Source organism: Cannabis sativa, chromosome 1, assembly GCF_029168945.1.
Source record: "Cannabis sativa cultivar Pink pepper isolate KNU-18-1 chromosome 1, ASM2916894v1, whole genome shotgun sequence".
In the NCBI taxonomy this organism is placed as follows: Eukaryota; Viridiplantae; Streptophyta; class Magnoliopsida; order Rosales; family Cannabaceae; genus Cannabis; species Cannabis sativa.
The window spans coordinates 23,246,448-23,272,226 of record NC_083601.1 but is presented as its reverse complement, the minus strand read 5'-3'; the positions used below and the strand labels follow the sequence as shown (position 1 = coordinate 23,272,226).

Here is a 25,779-nt window from a genome sequence, read left to right as displayed (position 1 = left end):
CCACTTCAGAAAACGTTATTCTTCCCGTTATGTTTATTCAATCCATTCGCCTATATAATGCGATTGAACTGATGGGAAGAAAACATCTCTTTTTCGTATCAGAAAAATACAGTTTTTTATAAAATTAAAATTCCATCTGCGATATCAAATTTTTGGGTGTATTCGACGGTGCTCTACAGTGCAGTGGGGTTCCGATACAGTACAACGGCGGGCATTTTATCCGAGACAGCATCAATTTCCAAGGCCTTGCACACTCACAGGCGATCGCGAACGTCTTAAAAAGAGCGACTTAGTCGCGACTCAACCCGAGAATTCTTCATTCGGTAATATCGTTCCTCTTTTATTTTGCTAGCTTACTCAACAATTTTAAGACGTTCTTTACTTGCTATGACTACTAGATGAATGTTCGGTTCTACCGCCGATATTAACAAGCCTTTTCGTTTTGAGGGTTTGCACTTTAAACGTTGGAGACGAGTAAGATGTTGTTCTTTCGACCATGAAAAAAGTTGCGTATGTGCTTCTTTTGTTTTGAAACCGAGTTGTTTACGAGACTCCACCTCTGCAGAAGAAGGATGAAGTCGAGAAGTACGAATCGCAGTTAAGGAAAGGACTCCCGGTAGAGAATGACTTTCCGTGTAAGAATTTTATTTTGAATGGTTTGTCGATGATTTGTATGATTATTATAATTCGACAAATCGCGAGGAGATATGGGAAGCATTACAGAAAAAATATGACACCGAGGAGGCGGGAACAAAGAAATACGCTGTCAGCCGCTACTTGAAGTTTCAAATGACCGATGATAAATCAGTCGAAGCTCAGTCTCACGAGCTTCAGAAAATAGCTCACGAAATTCTTTCTGAAGGTATGACTATTGGTTGGTGTGGTGTGGTGTGACACAATATTATTTTTTACAGAAAAATTATTTAATAAAATAATTATTTTTTATTTATTAATTTAATTAAGAAACGTGTTTAATTAAACTGATTACTTAGTCGTATCAGTTAATGGGACACGTTCAAAGGACCAACTCACCCCACTTCAGAAAACGTTATTCTTCCCGTTATGTTTATTCAATCCATTCGCCTATATAATGCGATTGAACTGATGGGAAGAAAACATCTCTTTTTCGTATCAGAAAAATACAGTTTTTTATAAAATTAAAATTCCATACGCGATATCAAATTTTTGGGTGTATTCGACGGTGCTCTACGGTGCGGTGGGGGTTCCGTCTGATACAACGGCCACTGGCTGTTTTATCCCGGGGACGACGGCAATTCCATTGCTTGCACACTCACAGGCGATGCGCGAACGTCTTAAAGAGAGCGACTTAGTCCGCGACTCAACCCAGAATTCTTCATTCGGTAATATCGTTCCTCTTTTATTTTGCTAGCAGTTTACTCAACAATTTTAAGACGTTCTTTCTGCTATGACTACTACCGATGAATGTTCTGGTTCTACTGCTGATATTAACAAGCCTTTTCGTTTTGAGGGTTTGCACTTTAAACGTTGGAGACAGAAGATGTTGTTCTTTCTGACCATGAAAAAAGTTGCGTATGTGCTTACTGTTTTGAAACCAGTTGTTTCTGAGACTCCACCTCCTGCCGAGAAGAAGGATGAAGTCGAGAAGTACGAATCGCAGGTTAAGGAAAGGGACTCCTGGGTAGAGAATGACTTTCTGTGTAAGAATTTTATTTTGAATGGTTTGTCTGATGATTTGTATGATTATTATAATTCTGACAAATGTGACAAGGAGATATGGGAAGCATTACAGAAAAAATATGACACCGAGGAGGCGGGAACAAAGAAATACGCTGTCAGCCGCTACTTGAAGTTTCAAATGACCGATGATAAATCAGTCGAAGCTCAGTCTCACGAGCTTCAGAAAATAGCTCACGAAATTCTTTCTGAAGGTATGACTATTGGTTGGTGTGGTGTGGTGTGACACAATATTATTTTTTACAGAAAAATTATTTAATAAAATAATTATTTTTTATTTATTAATTTAATTAAGAAACGTGTTTAATTAAACTGATTACTTAGTCGTATCAGTTAATGGGACACGTTCAAAGGACCAACTCACCCCACTTCAGAAAACGTTATTCTTCCCGTTATGTTTATTCAATCCATTCGCCTATATAATGCGATTGAACTGATGGGAAGAAAACATCTCTTTTTCGTATCAGAAAAATACAGTTTTTTATAAAATTAAAATTCCATCTGCGATATCAAATTTTTGGGTGTATTCGACGGTGCTCTACAGTGCAGTGGGGTTCCGATACAGTACAACGACTGGGCTGTTTTATCCTGGGGACGACCGGCAATTTCCGACTGCTTGCACACTCGCAGGCGATCCGCGAACGTCTTAAAGAGAGCGACTTAGTCGCGACTCAACCCAGAAATTCTTCATTCGGTAATATCGTTCCTCTTTTATTTTGCTAGCAGTTTACTCAACAATTTTAAGACGTTCTTTCTGCTATGACTACTACCGATGAATGTTCTGGTTCTACTGCTGATATTAACAAGCCTTTTCGTTTTGAGGGTTTGCACTTTAAACGTTGGAGACAGAAGATGTTGTTCTTTCTGACCATGAAAAAAGTTGCGTATGTGCTTACTGTTTTGAAACCAGTTGTTTCTGAGACTCCACCTCTGTGAGAAGAAGGATGAAGTCGAGAAGTACGAATCGCAGTTAAGGAAAGGGACTCTGGGTAGAGAATGACTTTACGTGTAAGAATTTTATTTTGAATGGTTTGTCGATGATTTGTATGATTATTATAATTCGACAAATGCGCGAGGAGATATGGGAAGCATTACAGAAAAAATATGACACCGAGGAGGCGGGAACAAAGAAATACGCTGTCAGCCGCTACTTGAAGTTTCAAATGACCGATGATAAATCAGTCGAAGCTCAGTCTCACGAGCTTCAGAAAATAGCTCACGAAATTCTTTCTGAAGGTATGACTATTGATGAACAATTTCAAGTTGCTGTTATGATTGATAAATTACCCCCTTCGTGGAAAGATTTTAAAAATACTCTCAGGCATAAAACAAAAGAGTTTTCGTTGGAAAGTCTGATCACTCGTCTTCGAATTGAGGAGGACGCTCGAAAACAAGACCAAAAGGAAGAGGTGCTTGTTGTTGGAAACAACAACAACACTAATAAAAGATCCACCGCCGTTACGGGAAACCCAATGGGAAAAACTTTAAGAATCAAAATCGCAAAGCGAATGCAAACCGCAACAGTCAACCTTGTACTAATAATAACAATCAGAATTGGAACCATCAAAGAAACCAAAATAACGGGCGGCAAACCACATTTCTAATAGAAATGACTCGGTTTTGTTCATGTGTTACAAGCGCAACAAGCCGTGTCATATGGCACGAAAGTGTAAGAACGGGCCTAGTTCGCTCGCAGTGGCTAACTTTGACGAAGAGCTGCCTTTTACAGCTATTATTTTAGAGATCAACCTCATTGGTTGATCTGAAGGGTGGTGGATAGATATTGGCACTTATTGCCATGTCTGATATGTTAAAAATATGTTTAAAATATATGTTGCTACTACTGAGGATCAAAAAGTATTGTTGGGTGACTTCCACACCACTATTGATATAGGTACTGGAAATATGAAATTGAACTTCACCTCTGGAAGAACTATGATTCTAAAAGATGTGATGCACACTCCAAACATGAGGAAGAATTTGGTCTCGGGCTACCTTCTCAACAAGGCGGGGTTCACACAGTTTGTAGGAGCTGATCTATTTACTTTACCTGAAAATGGAATATTTGTAGGGAAGGGGTATGTAACTAAGGGAATGTTTACATTTAATGTTCAAGTCAATAAAGTTAATGCTTCTACTTATATGTTGTGTTCTTTCAATATTTGGCATGCTACACTTTGTCATGTAATGAAACACATATTACAGAACATGAGTAGTTTAGGCCTAATTCCTAATTTATCTTTAATATGACATTGAAAAATCAAAATTTTGTAGCCAAGCCAAGATTACTAAGACAACACATAAATCTGTGATAGAGAAGGAAACTGAGCCTTCTACATTTAATTTATTCTTATATTTCTGAACTTGATGAAATAGTAAACGCTACTTTATTATTTTTATTGATGATTGTTCTAACTTCACCTATGTGTATTTAATGAAAAATAAAAGTGAAGCTCTTGATATGTTTAAGATATTTGTAGCTGAAATTGAAAATTAACTTAGTAGAAAGATCAAGAAGTTTCGTAGCGATAAATTGCTTGAATATGATTCTCTTTTTGCTTTTATTGAATTTTATAACTCACATGGAATCATACACGATAAGACCGCACCTTATTCACCCGAAATGAATGGCAAAGGGAAAGAAAAAATAGAACTCTTACTGAATCTATTGTTGCTATTTTATTGAATTCGGGTGTTGCTTCTCATTTGTTGGGAGAAATTTTATTAACTGTGTGTTATGTACTTAATAGAGTTCCTAAATCTAAAAAGAAAATTTCTCCATATGAAAGTTTGAAAAATAAACAACCCAATATCTCATATTTTAAAACTTGGGGTTGTTTGGCATATGTTAGAATTTCTGATCCTAAGAGAATTAAATTGGCTAGTAGAGCATATGAATGTGTTTTTATTGGATATGTTGTTAATAGTAAAGCATATAGATTTTATGATTTAAATGCGCATACTATTTTGGAATCTAATGATGCTGATTTTTTCGAATATAGATTTCCATTTAAATTGAGAAATAGTGGGGGTGCATCATCTAGTAACATGACTGCTTTTAGGGATAATGAGCATGAAAAGGGTATAGAAACTGAACCTAGAAGAAGTAAAAGAGCTAGAATTACCAAAGATTTTGGTTCGATTTTTGTGCGTATACTCACAGAGGAGGATCCTTCTAACCTCGAGAAGCCTTGACTTCACTATATGTTGATTTATGGAATGAAGCTATTAATGATGAAATGGACTCTCTTGAGTCAAATGGAACTTGACATTTAGTTGTGTTACCACCAGGTTGTAAGACAATAGGTTGTAAGTGGATTCTTAAAAAGAAATTAAGACCTGATGGTACTGTTGAAAAGTACAAGGCACGTCTTGTTGCTAAAGGGTTTAGACAAAGAGAAAATGTAGATTTCTTTGATACATTTTCACCTGTTACTAGAATTACATCTATTCGTGTGCTTTTTGCTCTTGCTTCTATTCATAATCTTGTTGCGCACCAAATGGATGTTAAAAACTCGCTTTCTTGAATGGTGAATTAGAAGAAGAGATTTACATGGACCAACTTTGAAGGTTTTGTTGTTCCTGGTCAAGAACATAAAGTGTGTAAATTAGATAAATCTTTGTATGGTTTGAAACAGGCACCTAAGCAATGGCATGAAAAATTTGATAATCTTGTCATCTCACATGGCTTTAAAGTAAATGAAAGTGACAAGTGCATTTACTATAAATCTGAAAAATAATGTGTGTACCATTATTTGTTTATATGTGGATGACTTGCTAATTTTTGGATCAAATATTCATGTCGTGAACAATGTGAAATCATTGTTATGTGAAAATTTTGACATTAAAGATCTAGGTGAAGCGAATGAAATCATTGGTATACAGATCACTAGGACTGAAAAGGGAATTTCTTTGGATCAATCTCACTACATTGAGAAGATCTTAAAGAAATATAATTACTTTAACGTAAACTGCTTGTACACCATATGATCCCGAGTGTAAAATTATTTAAAAACAACGGTGATGGTGTAAGGCAATCTGAATATGCGAGCATCATTGGCGAGTCTTCGGTATGCCACTTGTACTAGACCCGACATTGCCTATGTCGTGGGATTACTATGCGGGTTTACTAGTAGACCTAATGCGAGCATTGGAATGCTATAGAGAGGGTCATGAGATACCTCGAAAAGAACATTGACTCTTGGATTACATTATCAAAGTTTCCAATTTGTGGGGGTACAAGATGTGATGCGGTGGAACACTTTATCGGATGACTCCAAGGCAACGAGTGGCTATATTTTTAGCATAGGTGGAGAGTCATTTCATGGAAATCTAAGAAACGTACTATTACGCTCAATCTACAATGGAGTCTGCGAAATGATAGCGCTAGCTTCTTTAGTGAAGAAGCTGTGTTGGGCGAGAAGCACACTGGGCGAGATTCCTTTATGGGAAAAACCTATTCCGAGTTGTGTTGATCCATTGCGATAGTCCCGCGGCTATTGCAAAAGTACAGAACCGTTACTACAATGGTAAGAGACGACAAATACGTCGTAAGCACAGCACTGTTAGAGAGTTTCTCTCAACAGGAGCTGTTAGAGTGGATCATGTACGCACTGATGATAACTTGGCTGATCCTTTGACGAAAGGCTTAGCTAGAGAGAAAGTCCTTAAAACATCGAAAGGAATGGGACTGTTGCCCTTAGATTGATGAATCACTCATAATGGCAACCCGACCTATAGACTGGAGATCCCAAGAAATAGGTTCAATGGGTAATAACAAGTTATGAAGTGATAAAAGTGAGATCATGCTATAATTATACGAAAAGAGAAGCATGAATTCCTGAAGCGATTTAAGGTTGAGTTAATAGAAACTCTTAATGAGATCTATACTCCAAGTGGAGTGGAGTAGAATACGGAGTACTCTTGATAGACTCACCTATGTGAATGTGGGAGTGGGGCCGCTTCCTATGAAATTTTGGGCAAAATTTCTAGAGCGTTCACTATACTGGGATAGACGTGCATGGCCATAAACGCACGGGCTTTTGATTACACCCTTGAAAAGGTTGTTGCGTGGTACAATGTTAGAGATAGAGTTCAAGACTACGGTCACTCTAGTAAAATCTAAATCGTATTCACTACGCAGAGGTTCAAATCGAAAGATACCTTTGTTTATGCTCAATCTTATTGTTGAATGATACTAGTAGATGGAAATATTTTTTAAAAATTCAAGTGGGGGATTGTTGGAAATATTGTGAATATTTTAACAAAATATATAAGTGTCTTAGTGTGTGTGAGTTGGAAAGAGTCCCACATGGGATATGAACCCTCATTGACAAGGGTATAAAGAGTGCAACTTTGGCATTTGGGTTTGGGCCCCAAGGGGTACCCAGTTTTGTGCGAATGGGTGAGGACACGCACAACGGCCCACCACACACACACGCGCGCGCGCGTCCGTCCGATCCGTCACGGCCGTGGCCGGGTTGGGTTGGTTGGTTGGTGTGGTGTGACACAATATTATTTTTTACAGAAAAATTATTTAATAAAATAATTATTTTTTATTTATTAATTTAATTAAGAAACGTGTTTAATTAAACTGATTACTTAGTCGTATCAGTTAATGGGACACGTTCAAAGGACCAACTCACCCCACTTCAGAAAACGTTATTCTTCCCGTTATGTTTATTCAATCCATTCGCCTATATAATGCGATTGAATCAAGTGGGAAGAAAACATCTCTTTTTCGTATCAGAAAAATACAGTTTTTTATAAAATTAAAATTCCATCTGCGATATCAAATTTTTGGGTGTATTCGACGGTGCTCTACAGTGCAGTGGGGTTCCGATACAAGACAACGAGCGGGGTACAGTTTATCCTCGGGACGGCAAGCAATTTCGACCATTGCTTGCACACTCCTGGGCAGTGCCGCGAACGTCTTAAAGAGAGCGACTTAGTCCGCGACTCAACCCAGAATTCTTCATTCGGTAATATCGTTCCTCTTTTATTTTGCTAGCAGTTTACTCAACAGTGTTCACCATTATTACTTGACTTATATTTTGTTTTTCATTTTATTGTTTGCGTTTAGATAGGTTGGATTGGAAAATACAATACAGGTAACGTTGAACAGTAATGGCAGTAATGGGAATAACATTATGATGTTTGATTTAATTTTAGAATGATAAAGAAATGGGTAGTGGCTTAACATAAATATGAGTATAAAATAAGGTTATAAAGGTAATTTTATTTGTATATAAATAAGTGTAATGGAATTATATTGTACAGGTATTAACAATAGAATTGTAATGGTGATTACATTGTAAAAACTATATGTATTAAGGGCATGTTTATAAAGAAATGAGAGAATTGGAATTAGTTTATAATTGAAGCTAATTATATAATTTTGTGTGTTTGTCAGTAATTAAACTATAATTGTGTAATTAAAAGTAATTAAGAGATTTTAATTACATTTTCATATTCTCATACCCTATAAATATTGAGTGTAAATTACATTGTGTAATTATTAAAAAAAATCATTTTAAACATTAAGTACCGAAAAATATTATTTTCCTATATAAATATTAACTATTTTGTCAAATAATATATTAAGAATTCATAAGTAGTTACCACTTTATATTTAAACAAACATACTGTATATTTTAAAATATAATGTAATTACTATGTTGTGTGATTACTCGTAATTTTATATAATTACTTCTAAATAAACTCTAAATATTTTGATAAAAGTAAATCAGAAGAAGAAAATCAAAATGAATGGATTGGTATATTTCATTAAATATTTATTAAGTGCAAAATTAGTAGATGATTGCAATACAAACCAAGAAAAAACACATGAACATTCACAAATGTACGATAACACGAAAAACCAGATGTGTTCACAAGATCAAATTTGATAGATACACATAAAAACTTTACAGAAGTCATACATAAGAGAGTTGATATTAAAATACATAACAAAGTTGAACAACAACCATATGTTGCCATGATCTTGAAAGTAAGCTAATCTACACAAGTGTATAAAGTTATTTCAATTTTCACCACTCCAAGTTCGTGTGAGTAGCACAGAATACTCATGTATGAAGTAGGATTCAACACAATATACAGTGATGATGAAAATATTCATATATATACCCCTATGAGAGCAGCATCATAGCAATCTTTACCTTAAAACTAATAAAAAAGTATAAAATAGGAACTCATTGTTCTGCTGAATTATAGTACCAGCTTCAGGAACACCACTGCAGGAACCAAACTAAGCACTGGATATATGTATATTCTAATAGTGGAATAGATACAGTTCAATATAGATTATGCTTCCAAGTAGATAAGAAACTTTCCACCTACTGATTGCTGAATTCAAGGGCTTCTCCAAGTTTCTGCTTTGAACCTTTTCTAAAGGCATTATTGAAACTCTACAAGACTTCACCTTTCAGGGACAATGATCAGCAAAAACAATTTTTCAGCTTCTCTGGCCTGTGAATACAAATCAGGAGTTGAAGAAGACAATCAATATATTATATGAAGAGCGATTCCAATTTTTTTTTTTTTTTTGATAGGAGAGCGATTTCAATTTAAATATATAAAGTCTTCACTTAGCTAATTTTTTGGTTCTTAACTACGAAGCAAGTTTTGTACCTTGTTTCCACTTTCCAGATGTTGCCACAGATGAACAATTCTTAATTGTTGAAGAAGTCTTACATTCCAATAATCCTCCTGAGAAATTTCCAATTCCTAAAAGAAAGCTTCTTGGAACCTTAATTGTTGAAGTTCTTCGAGGAAAAGGTATGTTCAGGCAGCTGTACTTGGAAATCAATTTCTCTTTTATTTAGTACCATATGGAGTTGTTTTCCAAGCCTTTCTTCAAGGCAATGGTTTTTGGACAATATGGATTACAAGAAATTCAATTTTTTTAAGGGAAGGCCTTTACTAAGGGTGATTGTAGCTATAAATTTGACTACATGTTTAAGAGCTAGGATGAACTAATGATGTTCAACTTAGCCATGCTAGATTTTGATGCTAAGCTCTATGGGGTCATTGACCAGCCTACGAGCAATAGCAAGAGGTTGGCGACATATGTGATTGGAAGTCATCCTAGGGACTTTAAGGACAAGCATTCCAATTTTGTGAAGAGGAGTAGATTGTTTAACAAGTTTGTAATTAGAGAAGATTAAGTAGTTGCTGATAAGCAGGAGAACTGTTTAGAGAACTCTCAAAGATGTTTTGGGTGATACTCAAACACTGTTGTGTTGTTTGTTTCTGGTTTTTGAAGAGGACAAGGGATTTAAGTAGGCGCTTGTAAAGGATGGCTTTGAAGCCTTGGTTGACTAGGTTTTTGGTTTTGGGTTTCAAAACAATAATTTTCCTTACTATTTTGGAGGCTGATCAAAGAAAAGAAACTAAGAAAGAGGAAAGGGAAAAAGGTCCATAGAAGAATATCATTAAACTACTCTCTGTAATAATGCATTGCATTATTACAAAATCTCCTAGTGATATCCTTTTAAGGGGTTCATTAGCTATTGGACTAACCATCCAATAGGCAATAAACAGATTTCTTTACTCGCGATTCATTGACTTCTTCAGCGTGTCCATAACTGGTAAGTAGGCCATCCAGATACGACCTCTTCGGTGAAGTTCGTAAGTTGGAGGCATTGGAAGGATAGTCTGTTGTTGTTCCATTGTTGTTCTCTTCAGGATCAACAACACACCAATTTCTAAAATACTCGTTGGATACATTTGGTGAGTATATTGGGCGGGATAGTTGGTGATTCACTTCATCATTGCAAGATGCCTACAATTATGTGTTATAAACAAGATTAATAGGAATACTTTAATGATGAGAAATGTAGAATAGAACAGTGCTTGTTCTTATGAATGGACTTACAACAAATGGTACTGGTTCTTGAGTGTCAAACATAGAAGTTAATGTCTGCTTGCAGAAATCTAATGAGGATATTTGTGAGACCGGTTGAAAACTAGCATAGTCATCATAATGTAACTGCAATCACAATTACAACAAGCAGATGTTTAAGTTTGGCTTCACTTCCCATGCTTTATACAAAATAGAATAATGATATTGTAGAAACTAGGAAGAGTGGTGTTGCTTTTTCTGACTGGTGGACTAATAAAACCATATGCTAATGGATTTTGAAGATCAGATGAAATTTGCACCTCATTGTCGGGCGAGGCAAACTGACTACTCACTTCATTGTGACGATATTCCTGCAACTTATTAATTATAGCAAGCAGAAGCTCAAGCTTTGATTGTCATGACTTAAACTAACAAACAATAGAAAGAGCAATCTTTTTCTTACCGTTTGACTTATAACAATAGGTCCTAATGGAGCTTGCATCTCATTGTCGAGAACTTGTGCAAAATCAGAAATTAGGTCACTTAGTTTACCTTCTACTCCAGATGGAGCTGGTATCGCATTCCCAAACACAGCACTCATTGTCTGTTGGCTGGAATCTGGTGAGTATAGTTGTAAACTCACATCGTTATAAACCTGCAATCATAAATACAACAAAGAGATGTTTAAGCTTTATTTCACCTCACATGATTTAGAGTGTAGAAAGAGCATTTCTTTTTCTTACCAATGAACTAACATCAACAGATGCTGATGGATCTCCAAGATCAAAAGTGGTTATTTCACTTACTTTACCATCTGCTACAGGTGGAACTTGGAAGTCCTTGTCAAGCATAAAACTCGATGTCTGGTAATTGAAGTTGGCATCTGGAGACACCATTGGCAAGACCGGTTGATAATTCACATCACCATGACCAAGTACCTACAATTATGAACTACAATTAATCAGATATGAATCACTTGATATCACAGAATGTAGAAAAGGCAAATTTTCTTATTCTTACCAGTGGAATTGCAGCAGATGGTATTGGATTTACAAGATCAGAAGTGATAATATTGTTGCCAAATATTGGTTCACCTTCCTTGTGGTGTGGAGCATTTTCCTTCTGCTTTTTCTTCTTCGAGCCAGAATTAAGAAGAGTTGGCTTCTGCTTATCAGACTTCCTGCCTCTTTTACGAGAGTCCCACTTCAAAGAGCAAATGACAAGGATGAACTCATCCTGCATTTTTGAAAAATATAAAAAGGTATTAGTTTCAATGTTTAGACCATTGCATTCTCATTCTTACAAGTTCTATAATAGCTAATTGTAAGTGATCATACAAAATGGAATATAACTTATTGTGATTTAGATTTTAGAACCAAAATTGAATCATGCCACCTTAATTTCTTGTTGTAAGAAGAAAGTTTGCACCTTCTTACTAGAAAGAGTAAGAAAAAGAATCATCATTTCTTTGTGCCCAAACTCTTTCGGATTTTACAAACTTTTTGATATTAACAAAATTGTTGCTTTAATTTTTCATCACTCTGGAAACATATTATATTAGCACTATTAGACAACCATATTTTCCTTCCTAAAAAGTCATTGTTTTTTATAATTGAAAGATGTGATGTTTGAGTAATTACATGTATCGTGTAATTGAAGATTTGATGTTGAGTAATTTACATGCTGTGCAACAACAAAGACATATTTAGAAAGTTAAATTAGTTGAAAATATTTTTACATTGATATTTAACTTAGATCACTCTTCATATCTTTTTTTTTTGGGTTTAGTTAACAAATTGAGCTAAATGTACTAAAAATATCAATTAGTAGCTCAAATATGTGATTTTGAAAGTTACAAAGTGGAAGTCAACGAAAATCATTAATGGGTCTCAAATAATTTAATAATAAAAAAAAAAGAAATTTATCAAGATAAATAAAACATGAGAGCATTAAATTAATAAAGAGAAAAGGGATTAACCTGATGAAGGTGATGAAGGGGAGGAATAAAGAACTCTTGCATGGTATAACCTGTCCTTTGGGAAGACTTACTACTACCTTTATAGAAGGTAAGATATGACTTCTCTCCTAAGCTGTTTTCAATTTCCTTTCCCCTTCCGGTTACCTTCCAAAACCCTGTTTTAGTCTTCCTATTCCTACATTGGGAGCTCGAGCTCCTGTAAAATGACCGATACAAGAACCACCACTCATTTTCTTTAGTTGAATTTAACTTCAATTTAGCTGAAAATTTTCATCAAACAAAAACCAACAAATTAATATATATATATATATATACATATAAACATAAGTTTATTCTCTCTCAAACCAAAAAAGACAGACACACACACATGACACATATACCAGATAATTCCCAAGGTTCAAACTTCAACATATCGTCAATCTCAACAATGTAAAGATCATATTTGGAATTCATTCCGAGAGTTTTCAGCTCCAAGTGATTGATCACCTCCTGTTCCGTTGGATTGAATGTAAGTCCCATTGGCACCGTTGATGGGCTGCTACTCACTTTTCTGTTCTAGCTACCAAATTTTTGTGTGGGTGTGAGACTTGAGGTAATGGCGGGATAAGAAAGCTGAAAATAAAAATGGCTTCTTGGGTACTTGTGATTTCCGATGAAGCACTAGAATTCCATCTCACAGCTACTGGTTTTGGGATTTACTCTCTTTGTGTTTCTTTTTTTTTTCTCAGTGTGTGCAGAACGAACAAACAATGAGAGACAGAGTAGTAGTGAGAGTGAGATGGTGCTTTTATTAAGTAAAGGTCATTCATTATCACCACCAGTTGACTTTGTCACAGTAAATTGTAAAGTCTTCCTCTTATTACCTTACCTAAGAAGTTGTTAAGTCCTCATTCTTTTTTCATGGGGTCAGGGATGCCATCGCTTTTTGTTTTTGATAAGGGAAATGATCGCTTTCTCTTTTCTGTACTTTTGGACGTTTTTGCTTGGAAAATAATACATTTTCCTTTTCCACACATCAAAATTTGGTGGAAATTTGTTATCGGAGTTACATTTAACACTAGTAAGTCATCCCAGTTGACTAGACACAGATCAGGAGGAGGGTAATGGGGACCCAAATGTTTGCCTTGTACAACAAGAAACATGACCCTAACACACACTTCACTCGTTTAGATATGGAGATTCCTCACCACTTCTCTCAATTCTGTTCATTTTCCACTCTGTGTTCCCCTTAAGTCAACATTCGACCTTTATTCTTCAGTTATGCTCCCCATATACAAATATTATTTCTTAATCAAACTTTATGATTGCACTCTTGTTTTATATTCTTTTTTTTCTTCAGTAGTGGGGATATGTATAATAATTTATTCCAATTTAATCTTATAAATTAACTTCCAATCACTATGCATGAAACAAAAGGCCAATATACAGATTTCATATATATGTGCATATATACATAGGGAAACATAGTAGAACCTTGGTATAAAATAAGGATAATTTTATAAGGTATTATTTTTTATAAAAAAAATTACATTTTTACGTTTAAAGATTTTTTTTATATATATTTTTAAAATTTTTTATACAAACAACACGAAAACAATAAAAGAACTACATAAAAAGTAACATGAAAATAACATCTAAATAACATCAAAATAACAATAAAAAATAACATTCAGATAACAAAAAATTAACAACAAATTAACTTGAGTACAATATAAAATTTTCTGTAAATAAAATAAAAAAAAATTGTAAAAATATTTAAAATTCCATAAAATCGTTTTTTTGTAATTTTTTTATTATTATTGTGTATTTATGAAATAATTCTTATAAAATATAAACATTTATAATACAGATGAGATATTATTTTATTTTTAATTTAATGTCCCATACTAAATAGTATAATCTCACTTTAAATTCAACAATATATACATATATTTTATCTTTATTATTTTTATATATAAAATGTGACTATTTAACTATTTTTTTAACAAAGTATTTTAACAATATAATATATTCTGTTAAATTTAATAAAATTATTATTTATTTTAAATTAATTTGAATATATTAATATTATTTATTTTAAGTTAATTCGACTTATACCAATTTTAGATTGATTTAAATATATATTATTTGTAATATTATTATTTTTTATTGTTATTTTTAATATTAGGAGTATGGTCAATTTTAATATTTTTTAAACTTTATATTTATTTTTCTCATATTTTTCAAACTTTAAATATTGTTTTTTTTAAAAAAAAAAAAATTAATAAATATTTTTCTTTATAATTTATAAAATTTTAAAAATAAACATAGCAAAAATAAAAATTAAAAATATAAGTAAGTACGTACAATAATGCACGTAATAATAATCACTATAAAAATCTTAATTTTAGTTAAAATAAAATTTGTGGCCTATTGGAGTCAAATGATGATCTTGCCAAAGAAAGTTCTGAGATCGATTGAGGCCATTTGTAGAGCATTTTTTTAGAAAGGTCAAGCAATGTTTCAAGGAGGAGGGTCAGTAGCTTGGAATAATGTGTGTCAATCGAAGACATCAGGTGGTTTGGGAATCAAGAACATAGAACATTGGAATAAAGCTGTCATCTGTAAGTATATATGGGCAATCTCAAATAAGCAAGAGAGCTTATGGCTAAGGTGGGTTCATAGTGTGTACATTAAGAATTAAGAGTGGTGGGACTACTCTTCTTCAATACACTCTAGCTGGTACTGGAAGAAGATGGTAGCCTTCAAAGATCAAATCAAATTACTAATGGTAGCTTATCTCTGACAACGAATGTACATGTTCGACCGGTCTACAAGAAGTTTAAAAACCTTGGGGCTCTGATACCAAATTGTAACGCCCTAAATAATTAGGCACGCTACCCAAAATACTTATGGAATCCTAATCCCCTAATTCGGGATTACTAATCAAAATAGCGCATAATTTAAACTTTTAAATTAATCGGAATGAAAATAAAACTTGTAATACTTTTAAACTTTTAAACCGTTGGAATCCCAAAAATATTTACAAACTTATTACAAGTCCTTTCTTTCTAGCCGACCTAAGCAGTAAAATAGAATACAAAAGTCAACACTGTTAGACCCATAATCCGCTTGGTCTGAAGTGGCATGAACATGTACATTCCTCGCCCTGCTCCTGAAACTCATGGTTGATCAGCTAATGCCTTATTACCCTTTCTTGCACAGTAGAGCACCCGTGAGCCAAGCCCAGCAAGACAGTATATAACATAACAATAATAATATGATCATCATACTATTTAAACAATAATGCCATTCATATATGTCTGTGTGTCACAGACTTGCATTTCACACTAACATGCCTATTTATGTCTACGTGGCGTAGACCTATGTGTTGCGCTCACACATCTATTTATATCTACGTGGCGTAGACCTACGTGTTGCTCTCACACGTCTAATTACAATAAGGCCCTAGAATAGTTCATCTCGGTTCTGATTACCGAGTCCAACTTGATTATGCCTTGAACGCATAACCCTTAATCTCAATATGTATAACACATAACTGATGGTGCCCACTGCACCATTGGTCTATCTACTGTAGACATGCATGTTACGCTCACATGCCTATTTATGTCTACGTGGCGTAGACCTACGTGTTGCTCTCACACGTCTATATAGAATAAGGCCTTAGTAGGGTTTACCTCAGTTTTGAGTACCGAGCCTAACCTGGTTATGCCTTGCTCGCATAACCCTATTCTTATATATATACGTAATCCATACATTACGTTCTTTCAATGGTTTATCCTGGTGATATATACCAGGTCTAACCCAGTTATGTCTCATTCACATAACTTTTAACATACATGCGTGTATTCAACATTTACTACAACATATATAATCTTAGGGTAATAACCCTAACTTACAAACAAGTAATCACTCATACAATACACTTCTATATACTCAGATAACATTTACTAAGAATGTTAATCCTAACTCATGCTTTCACTGGATTCTTAATATTCTAGGGTAATAACCCTAGACCGCATTAAAATTAACTCAAGGTACCAACTTACCGAGTCTAGCTTAATTATGCCTTAAGCGCATAATTCATAATCTCAATATATACATTTATCCAACATGGTATAGTATTTATACAACATATATCACTAGGGTAATAACCCTAGGCTATTAAACCGCTCATGTTAGGGTAATAACCCTAATCCTGGTTACTAAACTTTCATGCATATCATTCACAATATAAGCTCCCCTGCGCATACTCTACGTGCTAATCACTGTCTTACCTGATGTCCTGCAATGATGGAGATTCCAAATCCCCGGGTGCTCCTGATCAGGTGCCGGTAATCCTAGTCACACAATTCGGGATTTCACAAATAGGGTTAACCCCTGATTTCATTTTCATAAAATATTCACATGGCATTTAAAATTCAGATATTCAGATAGAGCTCAGAAAGAACTTTCCAACGGTATATAGAACTCCCAAATCGGAGTCCGGATCACAAAGTTATGGCCATTAGAAGTTTGCAAAAAGGGTCTGCCCAGAAAGAAATGGGCGCGCCGCGGCATGCTAAATACCATGCCGCGACACCTGAGTTCAAAACCCAGAAAACTCAAAAACCAGCAACGATTTTCATGCCCAAAACTCATCCAAATCACCCCAATTCACAACCAAACTCTCAAATCAACAAATAGGGTTGCTAGCAATTATTAAGGGGTCAAAATAACATATTTCATGCATCAATTCCAACATAAAATCCCCAAAACCAGATTGCACATATATCACAAAATCATGTTTTAACTAAGCAATCTTCAAGCTCATGAACTTGAGCTTCAACTCACTCAATTCAACAATTCCAGCAACAACAACCTTAACAACACATTGATTCAAGCTAAAAATCACTTCCACAATCCCAACTCAAACTTAATTAACATTCCAAACATCATATAAACAAAGATTATACAATAACATGCTCAAATAACTCAAGAACACAAACATGCATTTACAAGATCAAAACCACTTTTCCATGCTTTTACAACCATAAAATTCAGCAAGGATTCAAAGCTTAAATCAAAGAAAGTTACCTCAAATTCCCAATTCAAAAGCAAGCTCAAGATTCAACAACAACCAAGCTTCAAAGCAAGCCAAGATCAACCTTTTCCTTTAAAAATATCAAGATTGAATACAAAGAGGGTTTAAATGAGAGAGAGAGAGGGGTCGGGTGAGTAAGGGGATAACACCAGAAAATTCCATTTTCTTTTCCTCAAAAAATCCATTTAATTCCATGTAAATCAAATATGGTCAAATGACCATTTTGCCCCTAGGACTTAAATACACACATACACCCTCACAAGGGTAATCTTGTCATTTCACACTCATTTATTTCCAAATAATTTCAGATTTCATATTATCAAATAAAATACCAAATAATTCAATTCAAATTGCATTTCGGGCCCGAACCCCGTTCGGCCCGAAATACCCGGTTGTGACTATACTGCGACAACTTATCAGAACACACCTGAAAAGACAACACATGTATACTATATAATAATATAGTTCTATTAAGCACGTAATTAAATTAATTTCATCGTTTTACCCTTCTCGGGTCAAAATTACTAAAATGCCCCTGGCTCACCAACGGGGTCTTAACATATTAAAATTCATATAATTTCACATATATTGAACTATATAATAATATAATTCCATCAATTACTCATAATTATCTAGTTAGGGCTTTGCTAATTCTTTTTCTTAATTCCGGGTATTACATGCATAAAGTTCCAGGCTTCACCGGTTTACCGTTAAAGATGCCTAATTTGTAACGACGGCATCCTTCGGGGAACCCTGGTGGTGGAGCCGGCCATACACCAGTTTTGCTAAATTGTGCTACAAGTTGCATCAACCTGAACTCGTTCCGATTTCGTTCTTTTTCGAAAGCTCTATCGGCGTCCAAAACTTTCTGCATTTGAGGAGTAATTATGCCAACATCATGCTCCTGCTTAGGCTCTTCAGGAGTTAAGATTAGGAATTTGCCCTTGTTCTTTCTAGGCGCCATATTTAGAACTTAAGAGAAATTTGCCTCTAATTTTTAAGTGTAAGAGAGAAGTAGAAGACAAGAGCACTTACGAATTAGAAAGGGATTTGCTTTTATAGAGCAGTATACATGTTGGGAATGTAGAAAAATTTAATGGCCATTAAATGTGTAACTGTACAGGTGAAACGCATGAAATGGTGTTTTTGTCGACAGAATATCGATACTATGTCGATGATATGTCGACAACATGCATATTTAATGAAACCGCATACTATTTTGTCGATACTATGTCGACGTTATGTCGATAGCTTATCGATGATACACGTGTCAGACATGCAACGTGGCAGTTGGAAAGGGTTGTTGGGAACGTAGGTAAAATTTATTAACATTAAATGTGTAACTGTAAAAAATGAAACGCATGCAATGTGTATTTGTCGAGTGAATATCGATACAATGTTGATAGCTTGTCGATAGTTGAATGGATTAATTACCATTGTACACGTGCCTGACATGCAAATTGCATTGGGGAGTCTATGTCGACATTATGTCGATAGTGTGTCGATTATATATCGATAAGAACTGCCAACCTATTTTTTGGTAATTTTATGTCGACAGTATGTCGATTATTTGTCGATGAAACATGGTATACTTTCTGTTGTTGTTTTTGTCGACATAATGTCGACGGATACCGATGAGATGTCGATATTTCTATTTTTTTTTTCTTATTTTTTTCTATACTCACCTTTTTTGGTTTGAAATTGCAGGAGACAAAGTGTTTCTTATTGTATCGTACGATAGTGTTTGGTTATGTGAGAATCTAGTAGTATTTTTCCTAAATTATTATTGATGTTAATATTTTTCCTAAGAGCATCTAGTAGTATCTTTTAAGAATACTAATAATTTATACATTATTTGAAAATATAATATTTTATTTTATCTATTTTTTACATCATTTTTAGCACTTACTTCTAAAAACACTCTAATGTATAACACTTTTTAAAAATGTTATAATTATGATCTCACGCATTATTATTTATTATATATCATAATTTTTTTAAAATGTATAACACTCTTTAAAAAAAAATGAATAGCATCAATGCCACAACATAGTATCTATGCAAATTTCTAGAATAATATCATTTTCTCTCCAATGGTATAGTATCTAAATATTTTGTTACATAATATGTCCACCTCACCAAGCATTTTTTAAAAGTTTATCATTAGAAATGCTCTAAGCTATAACCGTTAAATAATTATTAATTTTTTCGTACAAATTATAATTATTATTACGATTTTGACAATTATAAAAATTCACGAATATAATAATGATCATATTTTAGATGGTAAAATTTCTTAACAAAAATCTAATATTTCACTAACGTTTAAACAAAACATTACTAATAAAAAATAAATTAGTACTAATATTTAACAAAGCAAAAAAAAAAAAAAATTAATATTTAACATTACTAATAATTCAAAAAGCACGTTAAGATTTAAGAAGCAAATTATTTACTTGTTTATTGAAATGAAATATTATAGTATATGTTGTATTAGTTAATATGAAATTTGAGTTTAACGTCCCAAATTCCACACGATATCATCCTTATTTACACTTCCTTGATTAACAGTAACACTATCAATCATATGTTTCAACAAAGCAAACTTAATTGTCCCAAATAAACTAGTATTATATTTAACATTTCCCAATTATTTTAGCTTTTGCTCTAGTTATATAGTTAAAATAGCCACAAATTAATTGAAACTCATAAAACTTAACATTTTCGACTTGCCCACATCCATCAAAGATAAAATAGTCGACAAAGTTAAATTTGAGAAAATTTATATGAAGAAAAAAACCACTGAGGAGACCAAAGATAACATAAACAAACAATAATATTTACATACATAATGATTAGAGAGTACATAATATTATACAAAAGAAAGTCTGCATGTTGCAGTGATATTTAAGGAATACTCATCTAAATAAGGATATAGAGCCATTCCAATTTTCACTACTCCCATGTATTACAGCTCAAAATACTCATCACTTGGTAAAGTAAGATTTGGTAAATCTCACCTTTCAATTGTGTCAGTGAAACTGAAAACCAGTAATGTTGTAGTGCTGCATCAACACACATGAAGTAGGATTTGACACCATATACGGCGGTGATGAAATGTCACATTTTTATACCCCAATAAGAGCAGCATTGTAATACCCTTTACCTTTAAACTATTAATAATAATAAAAATACTAATTCAAAGAAAAGAATTCATTGTTTTGCTGAGTTATAGTACCACCAGCTTCAGCAAACATGATTGCAGGAACCAAACTTTGCCCTTGAATACATGGAATAAGTATATTCCAGAGTAGAGTAAAACTACATATGAAGATAGATTCTGCTTCCACAAGGTGAAGAAACTCTGACAAGAACCTTGCTAAGTTCAAGTGCTCCAAAATTTGCCACTTTGAGCCTTTCTGAAACACTGAACAGAAACAGGGTGTTCTGCAGCTTCTTTGACCTGCTAAGACAAATCATAAGGGTTTATTAAGACAACTCGGAACGTACTAATTACTAATTACATACAAAGTTTCAGTCATGAAGGGTGAGTTTCTTACCTTATTTCCACTTTCCAGACATTACCGCAGACAATCTGCGGCTAGATCTTTGACCTTTAAGAGGAAAAGAGCCTGACAGTCCCACGCGCCTCCTGAGAAGTCTCCAATTCCTTGAAGAACACTTCGCGAGTAGTCTGACTGTTGAAGAGTTTAACAAGGCAAGGGGACACTCATTTGGCTTCTCAAGTAGGCTGTACTTAGAAAATCAACCTCTCCTTTATTCAGAGAATATTCTTACTCTAACAGGGCATTGAAATTCAGAGCCTTCTTCAGGCCAGTCTTGACAGCAATTTTACTCAGAGGGCAAGTCTTCGGAAAAACTGCTACTACTTTATAGTAATTGTCTTAGGATGTACTACACAAAATATTTTGCTTTACTGAAAGGAATTTACTTCGGAGGATAGTAAAGAAGAAGTTGACTAGATGCTTAGTAAATAGGATTAACTAATGATTACAAAAGGGTTGGAGAGCTATAAGCAAACGCTGCTAAACATGGATTAACAAATCCGCCTTGAGGCATTTTCTTATCCATCTAAGGTTTACATAGATATGGATGATGCCTCTACTGGCTGACTTAACCACGCAATCTTATTATGCTAAGCTCTATGGGGTCGTATGGCCAGATCACAATGCTAAAGCAAAGGATAGGCAACATATTTGGTTGGAAGCCGCGCCTTGGTACGTTAAGGGCAAGCATTCCAATTTTGTTTCCAAGGATTGTAACTAGAGAAGATAATGTAGTGGCTGATAAGTAGGCATACTATAGATAAATCTTAAAAGATATTTTGGGTGATAAGTTGGTTTTGATAGTGCTGGCTACACGAGGTGTAATAAGAGTAAGAGATTGAAGAAATGGGACTGTAAGAAGTGTGGCTTTGTAGAACTTGGTTGACTAGGTTTCAACTTTAGAGTTTGTAAAGACTAAAATCTTCCTGCTATTTTGTAGGATAAGAAAATGAACTTAGAAAGAGGAAAAAAGAAAAAGCTCCATAGAAGAATATCATTACAACTACTTGATATCCTCCTACGGGGCTCATTAGCCATTGGATTAACCATCCAATGGCTAATAAGCATATCTCTCTACCTGCTTATTGACTTCTTCAGTTTGTACGTGACGCAAATCTGGACACGACCATATATCCCCTAAGCCTAAGGGGGGATGACCAACACTCAAATATGGCAATTTACCATAGTACTCATTTAATTCATCTGCAACTCCAGATGGAGTTTGCATGTCCTTATCAAATGGAGAACTCCACGTCTGCTCCATGAAGTTGGAATGTGGTGAGTATATTGGCGAATTATTGTCATAACAATGATCCTACAATTTATTGAATTATAAACAATTGGATTCACTTATTATGATTGATGGGAACACTTAAATATTAGCAAATGTAGAGAAGAGGAAATGCAAATTCTTACCACCGGGATTACAACAGATGATGATGAGGATATTTGTGAGACCGGTTGAAAACTAGCATAGTCATCATCACAATGTAACTGCAATAACAATTACAACAAGTAGATGCATAAGTTTGGCTTCACTTCCCATGCTTTATACAAAATAGAATAATAATATTGTAGAAACTAGGAAGAGTTGTGTTGCTTTTTCTTACTGGTGAACTAATAACACCATATGCTAATGGATTTTGAAGATCACATGTGGTCCTTTCGCTTGGTTCAACATGTGTTCCAGATGAAATTTGCACCTCATTGTTGGGCGAGGTGGAAAATGGTGAGAGAAACTGACTATTCACTTCATTGTGACTATATTCCTGCAATTTATTAAAGCAGAAGCTCAAGCTTCGATTGTCATGACTTAAAGTAACGAACAATAGAAATAGCATTCTTTTTCTTACCATTGGACTTATAACAGCAGATCCTAATGGAGCTTGCATCTCATTGCCGAGAACTTGTGCAAAATCAGAAATTAGATCACTTAGTTTACCTTCTACTACAGATGGAGCTTGTATCGCATTCCCAAACACAGCACTCATTGTCTGTTGGCTGGAATCTGGTGAGTATAGTTGAGAACTCACATCGTTATAACCCTGCAATCATAAATACAGCAAAGAGATGTTTAAGCTTGATTTCACCTCACATGATTTAGAGTGTAGAAAGAGCATTTCTTTTTCTTACCAATGAACTAACATCAACAGATGCTGATGGATCCCCAAGATCAGAAGTGGTTATTTCACTTACTTTACCATCTGCTACAGGTGGAACTTGGATGTCCTTGTCAAGCATAAAACTCAATGTCTGGTAATTGAAGTTGGCATCTGGATAGACCATTGGAGAGACCGGTTGATGATTCACATCACCATGACCAAGTACCTACAATTATGAACTACAGTTAATCAAATATGAATCACTTGATATCACAGAATGTAGAAAAGGCAAATTTTCCTATTCTTACATGTGGAATTGCAGCAGATGGTATTGGATTTACAATATTAGAAGTGATAATATTGTTGCCAAATATTGGCTCACCTTCCTCGTGGTGTGGTGCATTTGCCTTCTGCCTTTTCTTCTTCGAGCCAGAATTAAGAGGAGTTGGCTTCTGCTTATCAGACTTCCTGCCTCTTTTACGAGAGACCAACTTCCACTTCAAAGAGCAAATGACAAGGATAAACTCATCCTGCATATTTGAAAAATATAAAAAGGTATTGGTTTCAAGGTTTAGACCATTGCATTCTCATTCTTACAAGTTCTATAATAGCTAATTATTAGTGATCATACAAAATGTAATACAACTTATTGTGATTTAGGTTTCAGAACCAAAATTGAATCATGCCAACTTAATTTCTTGTTCGAAGAAGAAAGTTTGTACCTTCTTACTAGAAAGAGTAAGAAAAAAAAAATCACCACTGGAAACATATTATATTAGAACTATTAGACAACCATATTTTCCTTCCTAAAAAGTCATTTTTTTATTATTGAAAGATGTGATGTTTGAGTAATTACGTGTAATTAAAGATTTGATGTTGAGTAATTTACATGATGTGCAAAAAACTAAAGACATATTTAGAATGTTAAATTAGTTGAAAGTATTTTTACATTGATATTTAACTTAGATCACTCTTCATGTGTTTTTTCAGTTTAGTTTAACAAATTGAACTAAATGTACTAAAAATATCAATTAGCTCAGATTTGTGATTTTGGAAGTTACAAATTAGTGGAAGTCAACAAAAATCATTAATGGGTCTCAACTAATTCAATAAAAAAAAGGAAACTTATTAAGATAAATAAAATATGAGAGCATTAAATTAATAAAGAAAAAAGGGATTAAACCTGATGAAGGTGATGATGGGGAGGAATATAGAACTCTTGCATGGTATAATCTGTCTTTTGGGAAGAATTACAACTACCTTTATAGAAGGTAAGATATGACTTCTCTCCTACGCTACCTTCAATTTTCTTTCCCCTTCCTGTTACCTTCCAGAACCCTGTTTTTGTCTTCCTATTCTTACTTTGGGATCTCGAGCTCCTGTAAAATAACCGATACAAGAACCACCACTCATCTTTATTCGACCTTAACTTCGATTTAGCTGAAAAATGTCATTAAATAAAAACCAACAAATTAATTAATGTGTATATATATAATTTATATATAAACATATGTTTATTCTCTCTCAAACCAAAAAAAGACAGACACACTCATTATACCAGCTAATTCGCAAGGGTCAAACTCCAATATATCGTCAACCTCAGCAATGTAAGGATCAAGTTCTGAATCCATTCCGAGATTTTTCAGCCTCAAGTGATTGATCACCTGCTGTTCCGTTGGACTGAACGTAAATCCCACAAGCACCATTGGTGGGTTGCTACTCATTTTTGGAAAATTTTCTATTCTAGCTACTAAATTTGTGTGAGGAAAACAAGCAATGAGAGCCAAGTAGTAGCGAGAGTGAGATGGTGTTTTTATTAATCAATGCCACTCATTAATTAATCACCAGTTGACTATGTCACTGTAAAGTCTTACCTTATTGCCTTACCTAAGAAGTTGTCTTGTCCTCAATTTTTTTCCTGGGGCTAAAGGGGTGCCTTCGCTTTTTGTTTTTGATAAGGGAAATGATCGCTTTATCTTTTCTGTACTTTTGGACGTTTTTGCTGGGAAAATAATGTACATTTTCCACACATCAAAACTTAGTGGAAATTTGCTATGTATATATATAAAAAATGGTAGTCTAATTATACGAGTTACATTACATTTAACACTAGTCCAATACTAGTCATCCTGACTAGTGTAGTCTAATTATACGAGTTACATTACATTTAACACCAGTCTAGTCCTACACTAATCATCCCACTTGACTAGGCACATGATCAGGGAAAAGGAAAATAGGACCCACATTTTTGCCTTTTACAACAAGAAACATGAACTCTAACACACACTTCAGTCGTTTGGATGGAGATTCCTCCCCACTTCTCTCAATTTTGTTCATTTTCCACAATATGTTCCCCTCAAGTCAACATTCACCTTTATTCGTCAGTTATGCTCCCCATAGACTAATATTTCTTAATCAACTTTATGATTGATCTCTTGTTTTATATTCTTTTTTTTTTTTTCATTGGTGGG

At 34.3% G+C, this 25,779-nt stretch overlaps 2 protein-coding genes across 7 annotated transcripts; both read right to left on the bottom strand.

Annotated features, from left to right (window-relative positions):
- Positions 1-8,604: 8,604 nt before the first annotated feature.
- On the bottom strand, positions 8,605-13,953 carry LOC115708192 (uncharacterized). Of its 5 annotated transcripts, none has more exons than XM_030636402.2 (9): positions 12,938-13,953; positions 12,558-12,817; positions 11,600-11,815; positions 11,386-11,517; positions 11,043-11,234; positions 10,843-10,956; positions 10,613-10,726; positions 9,367-10,519; positions 8,605-9,204 (listed from the first exon to the last, which is right to left on the bottom strand). In XM_030636402.2, exons 1-8 carry the CDS (start codon positions 13,074-13,076, stop codon positions 10,253-10,255), a joined length of 1,434 nt encoding a protein of 477 aa, XP_030492262.2. In that variant the 5' UTR covers positions 13,077-13,953; the 3' UTR covers positions 8,605-9,204; positions 9,367-10,252. The 5 variants fall into 5 exon arrangements, with proteins under 5 accessions (XP_030492262.2, XP_030492260.2, XP_030492261.2 ...); XM_030636400.2 differs by having other exon boundaries at positions 10,900-10,956; positions 11,323-11,517; positions 12,938-13,952; XM_030636401.2 differs by having other exon boundaries at positions 10,900-10,950; positions 11,323-11,517; positions 12,938-13,952.
- Positions 13,954-20,458: 6,505 nt separating this feature from the next.
- On the bottom strand, positions 20,459-25,359 carry LOC115704050 (uncharacterized). 2 transcript variants are annotated; one of them, XM_061106059.1, is made up of 9 exons: positions 24,867-25,359; positions 24,492-24,748; positions 23,617-23,838; positions 23,340-23,534; positions 23,060-23,251; positions 22,817-22,975; positions 22,623-22,700; positions 21,201-22,521; positions 20,459-21,106 (listed from the first exon to the last, which is right to left on the bottom strand). In XM_061106059.1, exons 1-8 carry the CDS (start codon positions 25,030-25,032, stop codon positions 22,264-22,266), a joined length of 1,527 nt encoding a protein of 508 aa, XP_060962042.1. In that variant the 5' UTR covers positions 25,033-25,359; the 3' UTR covers positions 20,459-21,106; positions 21,201-22,263. The 2 variants fall into 2 exon arrangements, with proteins under 2 accessions (XP_060962042.1, XP_030487132.2); XM_030631272.2 differs by having other exon boundaries at positions 20,459-21,103.
- Between the last annotated feature and the right edge of the window lie 420 nt (positions 25,360-25,779).

What these genes read in the sequence shown, in the direction of transcription:
- LOC115704050 (XM_061106059.1), bottom strand. Translation starts at nt 25,032, where the DNA reads ATGAGTAGCAACCCACCAATGGTGCTTGTGGGATTTACGTTCAGTCCA. An exon ending in TGACCCTTGCGAATTAGCTG is followed by an intron (nt 24,749 to 24,866) that starts GTATAATGAGTG and finishes GACATTTTTCAG; the next exon opens with CTAAATCGAAGTTAAGGTCG. An exon ending in CCCATCATCACCTTCATCAG is followed by an intron (nt 23,839 to 24,491) that starts GTTTAATCCCTT and finishes TCAAATATGCAG; the next exon opens with GATGAGTTTATCCTTGTCAT.
- LOC115708192 (XM_030636398.2), bottom strand. Translation starts at nt 13,076, where the DNA reads ATGGGACTTACATTCAATCCAACGGAACAGGAGGTGATCAATCACTTG. An exon ending in CCCTTCATCACCTTCATCAG is followed by an intron (nt 11,816 to 12,557) that starts GTTAATCCCTTT and finishes TCAAAAATGCAG; the next exon opens with GATGAGTTCATCCTTGTCAT. An exon ending in CTGTTGATGTTAGTTCATTG is followed by an intron (nt 11,235 to 11,322) that starts GTAAGAAAAAGA and finishes TTATGATTGCAG; the next exon opens with GTTTATAACGATGTGAGTTT.